Source organism: Hemibagrus wyckioides, linkage group LG18 (assembly GCF_019097595.1).
Source record: "Hemibagrus wyckioides isolate EC202008001 linkage group LG18, SWU_Hwy_1.0, whole genome shotgun sequence".
NCBI classification, from domain to species: Eukaryota; Metazoa; Chordata; class Actinopteri; order Siluriformes; family Bagridae; genus Hemibagrus; species Hemibagrus wyckioides.
In genome coordinates this window covers 7,132,148-7,140,092 of record NC_080727.1, presented here as the reverse complement: position 1 = coordinate 7,140,092, position 7,945 = coordinate 7,132,148, and the positions used below count along the sequence as shown (strand labels likewise).

Below are 7,945 nucleotides of genomic sequence, written 5' to 3'. Positions count from 1 at the left end.
GCTAGAAGCGACGCGAGCGCGTGGAATGCGACTGTCCAACGCTATGTGCTATCGGGACATGGTGAGAGAATACTGGTCTCGTCTCTTTACATACACATCTTTTTTTTTTTTAAATTTCTACAAAGCTTCCCATCGCATACACGCTCCTTATATTCTTTCAACTTTTTTCCCCATCTGTTATTCAAACATGACCCGTTTTAATTTACCTACACGGAATGACGGCGATGTCGGAACTATGTATCTCGGTGAATTTTTCACTCCGGAACATAAACATGAGCGTGCTGAGGAACATGTAAGAATGCTTGTTTCCTTAGCTAGCTTATCGTTTTTATGATTAAATGTTAATCTGCCATTACTTAAGAGATAAAAAAAATTACACTATCCAGAAATGTATCGTATCATATCAAAACATACTAAAAAAAAAACTACGATGGCTTGCGTATCGTTTTTGTTGTGATTTATACGGAATTGCTTCGCCTGTTGCTGTCACGATCTAGCATTGTCTGTATCTACAACGCCTCTGTATTCCCTACATAGGGGCACTACATAGGGTTTGGAATAATGGCTCCTATAGTGTACTATATATTAAAGTGAGGCATGAAATCCTGATTTACAAATAATGAGCCACTGTTATTCTGAATACCTTACTGTTTAATAATGATTGCTGATTATTCAGTGTGTTGTATTCTTATCAAAGGATGACTTGAGCGAGAACAGTTTGCAACCTGGTGGGAGGCCCTCAGGCTCCAGCAGGATATGAAGTCTCTGGTATGATATTCTATATTTGCTCTGAAATCTGGGAATATAGATAATAAGTATGGTATCATTCAGAATATATAAACATCTGGATTTTGAGGGATGTTCTTCCTGATAGATCTGCATCAACTAACCTTATGTGCTATTGATAGTTTAATGTGATGAATGCCAAAGTGTCAATGCTACCTAATTATAATGATTTCTGTAAATGAATCATTTTTTTCCGGTTTTCTTATCTACATACAGAGGTGCTGTTGGATACTCCTCCTCCTGATCACCGTCTCTCTGCTGCTCTGGTACAATCACATAACCCAAAAAGGAGAAGCCGTTCTGGGACTTCGTGCCTACGTGAGAATTTCGCCCAGGTTCAGGTCAAGTTCACAAGTAGGTTTCCTGATTTATTGTTATTTTTGTCTGTGATTTTCTACTTTTGTGTTAGTGGTGGAAATCAGAGCCCATCAATCCTTAAAGTTATTATGCCTATAAAAATAACAACAACACTTTTATTACAAATCTATGGGTTCTATGGCTGGAAAGGTCTGTCTAAAATAGCTAAAATATTATTGTACAACTTTAAAGTGTGCGAGAATTTGAAAATAATCTCTACTGTACTGTAAATGTTTACAGTTATTGTAAAAAAAAAAATTGAAATGGTAACAAAGGCAAAAAAGGTATGATAAAATAATGTGATCAGGCATAACATTATAACCACTGACAGTTGAATAAGACTGATTATCTCCTCATCATGGCACCTGTTAGTGGGTGGGATATATTAGAGAGCAGGTGAACATTTTGTCCTCAAAGTTGATGTGTTAGAAGCAGGAAAAATGGGCGAGCATAAGGATTTGTGCGAGTTTGACAAGGACCAAATTGTGATGGCTAGACGACTGGATCAGAGCATCTCCAAAACTGCAGCTCCTGTGGGGTGTTCCCAGTCTGCAGTGGACAGTATCCATCAAAATTATCCTTTAAATCCTGTAAGTCCGGTAAATATCCTTTGAGTCCTGTAAAGTTGGACTTAAAGGATCTGCTGCTAACATCTCCGTGCCAGATACCACAGCACACCTTCAGTGATCTACTGGAGTCCATGCCTCCAGCAAAAGGGGGACCAACACAATATTAGGCAGGTGGTTATAAAGTTATGCCTGATCAGTGTGTGTTGTTAAGAGGCAATCTTTTAAACAAACTAACTGTTTAAATTTCTTTGCAGCAGTACCTGGCGCTGCATTGTGCCCGCTGTGCCGTGGTCTCCAGCTCGGGTCAGGTGCTAGGCAGCAGACGTGGGCGTGAGATTGACAGTCATGAATGTGTGATCCGCATGAACGCAGCGCCGACACAAGGCTTTGAGGCTGATGTGGGCAACAAAACGACAGTTCGTGTGGTCGCGCACTCTAGCGTGCGACGTCTGCTACACCGTGAGGCCTTTTTCTTCAACCAAGAGGCAAACACACAGTATGTGGTTTGGGGTCCTGAGCGGAACATGAGGCAAGACGGCAAGGGCCGAGTATTCAACATGCTGGTCAAACTGACAATGAAATACCCAGGTGCTCGCATCTACGCTGTGAGCAGGGAGAAGATGAAGCAGTGTGATCGCGTCTTCCAGAACGAGACTGGCAAGAACAGGTAGCTATAACATTAATGTTGTTATAACATAACTCTGTAAAAAGGCTAGTGGTCTGTACTTTGTGAAGGCACATGTAGAACTCATTTCAAGCTTTACTATAAAAAGGGTCCAGTTCTGCACATTTTTAAAATTACGCTATATCCATTTTTTTCTGTATTTGTTGAAGTTGTTATTATAAAGTGTCTAACAACGTCTAAAATGTCTGAAAAACACAATGTCTAAAATGAATGTCCCGCTAGAATCAAGTAAGGCCTCCAAACTACTCTGTTCGTCAGCGGAAAGGGAACATTGGAACGGCTCCGAATGGAAAATATATTTGGTGATGGACAATTCTCAACACAGCAGTGATTCTGACCATGTTAGTACTTATGGAGGTTTTTGTGGACCTGAAGGTCACCCAAGTCAACATGGGTGCTGACCGCTGGTGTAGTGTATAAGATCATTCGTACAAACGTGCACGAGTTTGCAAAATGGATCTAATTCAAATCAACCCTACACTGTATGGCATGCGGTGACATGCTTAGTTCAACTCGAATAAGAGTAGCGTTGTGATGAAAATAGAATTGCCCTCTACAAGAAGTGAAGACGAGAAACGTAGAAAATGGTACGCTCAACTCATTGCACTAAAAAAAAAGAAGTAAAAGCACTCTAAAGGGCAGTTTCTTAAGTATCTAAGGTGGTAAAGATGCTGATGGTTCTTCCTCATCGGAGTGCTGATGTGACAGGATCGTGACAGAACCTGCTTGATGTGAACACTGAGATATCAAGGGAATTATGGGGAATTATCCAGCACGCAAACTATATCTAACAGTAGATCCTTTCCATTAACAAATTGTCCAAAACTATCAGAGGTTGTGGTAAATGTAAATGTACAGCAACAACAAGCACCATTATGGTGTATCCTAATCACCATTTCCAATGGATTAAGCTACAGAGCAAGTGTACAGAGTGTAATGGCAGCTGCATGTATAACATGACACATAATTCTCTCTCTCTCTCTCTCTCTCTCTCTCTCTCTCTCTCTCTCTCTCTCTCTCTCAGAATGAAGTCGGGTGCGTTCCTCAGCACCGGCTTTTTCACTATGATTTTTGCGCTGGATGTGTGCGACAGTATTAATGTTTACGGGATGACTGACGGCTCGTATTGCAGGTGAGGTTGTGGGCATGTGCATTACGCTTTGTGAGATCTGTGAGATAAACAAAACCTGGAGAAGACACGTCTGAATATTGTTCTGAAAAAGTTCATTTTATATTCTGTATTGAGATGATAATAATAATAATAATGATAATAACAATGTTTGTAATAATTATTAGAAATATTACAAAGAAATTAGGCATGCACAGCCAGGAAATATGAGAAGTTATATGTCTATAACTCCTACAATTGGTAAAACTGTTGACAAACAAAACGGAAAATACACAACATGTGTTTTTTGTTCATTTGTGGAAGTGAAAATTGCTCTTTGAAGGAAATGAAAAACCTACTGTGCCTAAAGTGCGTGTGTGTGCGTGTGTGTGCGCGTGTGTGTGTGTGTGTGTGTGCGTGCGTGCGTGTGTGCGTGCGTGTGCGTGCGTGTGCGTGCGTGTGTGTGCATGTGTGTGTGTGTGTGTGTGCGTGCGCGTGTGTGTGTGCGTGTGCGCGCGTGTGCGCGTGTGTGCGCGTGTGTGCGCGTGTGTGCGTGTGTGTGTGTGCGTGTGTGTGTGTGTGTTTAGCCTCACCAATTCCTCCTCAGTGCCGTATCACTATTACGAGTCGAATCGTCTGGACGAGTGTGGCATGTACAGGGTGCACGAGCGTGTGCAGAGAGGCGGCCATCGCTTCATCACGGAGAAGCAGATCTACAGACGCTGGGCATCACAGGGAAAATTAAAATTCCAGTATCCAGCCTGGTGAATTGAACAAGAACCCCGAACACCTCTGTGCTAAGGAAGACCACGCCTCCTTCCTCAGATGGCTGTAAGACATCCAAAAAAAATAGAAGAAACGGAAGCCGACATAAGAACTGAGGTCATGTTACATTCATTCGAAACTAGTTAGGCTTCTGATTTACTGAATTTACAGCTGGTCTGTTTTTTATTTTATTTGTTTGTTTTGGTCCTGATTTCATTAGGACACACAAAGAGGAAATCAGATATTAATACTCCTTTTCATAGTACTTTATTTCTGGCCATGTGAGGTCACATGCGACTGGATCATGTTACAGGACACATGATTCTGTGAGAGATGCTCTCATGAAGATAAGTCATGAGTTTTTTGACCCATCGTTATGGTTACTAATCTGAATCCAAATGTGTCTGTTCCACGATCAGGTACCTGTGTGTATCCATAAGAGTTCGCTGTCAGATGTGAATTGGTGAGACAAGCAGTGCATTAATTGAGTGCTGAATTTATTAGTAAAATTCTGTTTGAAATGTAATTGATACCTCAACAGGCACATTTTAACATGGCAAAAAACGTGCGAAGAAAAATAGGATGTTTCCTCTTAATAAATAGGAATACGGAGTGATTGACAGTTTTGCAGGTTTTAAACACTCCCCAGGTTTAGCCCCGCCCCCTTTCTCCATCTCACATTAGACAATGGAGAATGTTTAAAGTGCAAAGTTTTGTTCAACATAGCCAACAACAGCTATACACCAACCAGGTATAACATTAGGACCATTTTCTGCCCCCTTTTGCTGCCAAAACGGCCCTGACCCGTCATACACTGTGTATTCTGACACCTTTCTATCAGAACCAGCCTTAACTTCAGCAATTTGAGCAACAGTAGCTCGTCTGTTGAATCGGATCACACGGGCCAGCCTTCTCTCCCCACATGCATCAATGAGCCTTGGCCACCTTCTTTGGACCACTTTTGATAGATACGGACCACTTCAGACCGGGAATACCCCACAAGAGCTGCAGTTTTGGAGATGCTCTGATCCAGTCGTCTAGCCATCACAATTTGGTCTTTGTCAAACTCACTCAAATCCTTACGCTTGTCCATTTTTCCTGCTTCTAACACATCAACTTTGAGGACAAAATGTTCACTTGCTGCCTAATATATCCCACCCACTAACAAGTGTCATGATATTGTTATTCACTTCAAATGTCAGTGATCATAATGTTATGCCTGATCGGTGTAGTTAAAATTTAGTCCAAAAGTGTTCCAATATTTTCATTTTCAGCCAGAGGAGAAGATAAACAAACGAAAAAGTATGCTATGTCTACAGTGTAAAACCACGCGCTTTACAAATAATTGATTATTCAGCCATACATTTTCTGTAATGCTTATCCTACACAGAGTCACAGGGAACCTGGAGGTTCAAGGTGGTGGACACCCTGGACTTACTGTAGGGGACAATAGTGAACACACTCTTTCACACACTGTGGAAACTTTAGAGATGCCCATCAGCCTAGAACTCCACACACACAGGTTGTAATCAAACCCCTAATGTCTGTTTAGACTAACTTAAAGTTTTACTGTAATCAGAAGGCAAGCAGCTGCTCCATCCCATTTATACACTACATTTTCTTCCATATGCAAGCGATTTGTGTTTATAAACAACACCATCCCTGCTGGAACTGTGTATTGTTCCTCTTCGGGGTTGGCAAGTCTGATTTTGGATCCTTGAATTGTATACAGACACTTGCAGTGTGATGATGTTTACAGACCGATGACTGTCTTGCAGGTCTGAATATATGATAAAATATACTTTATATATTATATAAAATATATTTTATTATTACGATTATTAAAGACCCTTTAAAATGCTGTCACATCCCATTCCTGCCAGAACTGATGCTCTGACTTAGGAAAATGTTTACAAAAGATAAGTTTATATGTCATAGCTTTCATAACCTCATCCTCATGTTGAAAATGAGCTCGCAATCATAAACTGGTTTTGGAAGTAAAATACACTATATTGCCAAAAGTTTTGGGACATCTGCTTTACATGCACATGAATGTAATATAGAGTTGGCCCACCCTTTGCAGCTATAACAGCTTCAACTCTTCTGGGAAGGCTTTCCACAAGGTTTAGGAGTGTGTTTATGGGAATTTTTTGACCATTCCACTAGACGCGCATTTGTGGGGTCAGGCACTGATGTTGGACACGAAGACTAATTCATCCCAAAGGTGTTGAGGTCAGGACTCTGTGCAGGACAGTCAAGTTCCTCCACACCAATCTCACTCATCCATGTCTTTATTCATGGACCTTGCTTTGTGCACTGGTGTGCAGTCATGTTGGAACAGGAAGGGGTCATCCCCAAACTGTTCCCACAAAGCATGAAATTGTCATAAATGTCTTGGTATGCTGAAGCATTAAGAGTTCCTTTCACTGGAACTAAGGGGCCCGAGCCCAACCCCTGAAAAACAACACCTGAATTCAATGATTTGGAGGGGTGCCCCAATACTTTTGGCAATATAGTGTATGTAAGCTCCTAACTTGCATTAGCCGTTTTAATCGACCTGTGCCAGTCAGTCCAAGACTTCTTCAACATATGAAATATGAAATAAGACACAGGTTTCTTGCAGGTAAAAGGTCTTGATTGACAGGTACAGATTTTTTTTTTAGTTAATCATTTTGATAATATTGTAAATCTAAAAAAATTCATATTGGCATATGCATTCTAGTCAAACCAAAGGAATCCATTAACATGCTGCTCTTTTACTTCTGCTTCAATGTTTAATTCATTGCCTCACATTGCTGTCATGTGGACATATGAAACTCTCAACAGGAAATACGCTTGCTAAAATCTTTACCTGTACCGACTGCGATCACAGCCACGGATCTCAGTCATGGATCTTTCACTAGAATTTTAAGCTTTTTATGAATTATTAACTATTCAGCTGTAACTTCTTCTATGGATGTGTTTTTTTTTTTTTTCCTTTCAGCTTCTTTTGGACTAAAACATTGTGTGATTTTATTTTAAAAGCACTGATACTCTTTATTTATGCTATCATGCCTACTGAATGTGTGTCGTTTTACAAACCACAGAACAATCTGTTGTTTTAATGCCACTTTATGAGTTACTCACAGTTTTTTTTGAGCTAAGATTTTATTTATTTATTGGGATAGAGCATCAGCTAATTTGTGTGAATTTGCATGTATGTTTTATTCATTGCACTTTTCAGTTACAGGGAGTCCCTTTAAACATTTCACTTTATTTGCTTGAAATGATGTTAGAAAAGCTTTTTATTATTTATGTTGTGGTGGAATGGGAAAAGCCTTCATATGGTCAAATGTTTTGAGAATTTTTATTCATTAAAAGAAACAGTTTGTAGATGCAAAAGTAAAAATGTTGAACTGGTTCATTGTCAATAGCACCTTCTACTGCTACCTTCAACCTGATACGTTTTTGTGATACCTATTTGTAAAAAAACAAAACAATGCAAAATAAAAAAAAAAAGAATTTACATTTGACTCGCTCTTGTCATTTATGTATTTTAGAATCAGAGAGTATTGTAAATTATAGAGTCTATTATGACCAGTATAGATGCTTTGTGGAAATTTTGTTAGCTGGTATATATCTAAAATATATATATATATATTTCTGGCCAAAATATTATTTTTCATTTTTTTTCTG

At 39.7% G+C, this 7,945-nt stretch overlaps 1 protein-coding gene across 2 annotated transcripts; it reads left to right on the top strand.

Moving 5' to 3' along the window:
* The first annotated feature begins 67 nt into the window (after nucleotides 1–67).
* Nucleotides 68–7,756, top strand: st6galnac4 (ST6 (alpha-N-acetyl-neuraminyl-2,3-beta-galactosyl-1,3)-N-acetylgalactosaminide alpha-2,6-sialyltransferase 4). 2 transcript variants are annotated; one of them, XM_058415005.1, is made up of 6 exons: nucleotides 68–292; nucleotides 698–768; nucleotides 1,003–1,140; nucleotides 1,970–2,379; nucleotides 3,422–3,529; nucleotides 4,093–7,756. In XM_058415005.1, the coding sequence occupies exons 2-6, from the start codon at nucleotides 757–759 to the stop codon at nucleotides 4,271–4,273; spliced, it is 849 nt and encodes a 282-aa protein (XP_058270988.1). In that variant the 5' UTR covers nucleotides 68–292; nucleotides 698–756; the 3' UTR covers nucleotides 4,274–7,756. The 2 variants fall into 2 exon arrangements, with proteins under 2 accessions (XP_058270988.1, XP_058270987.1); XM_058415004.1 differs by having other exon boundaries at nucleotides 1,967–2,379.
* The last annotated feature ends 189 nt before the right edge of the window (nucleotides 7,757–7,945 follow it).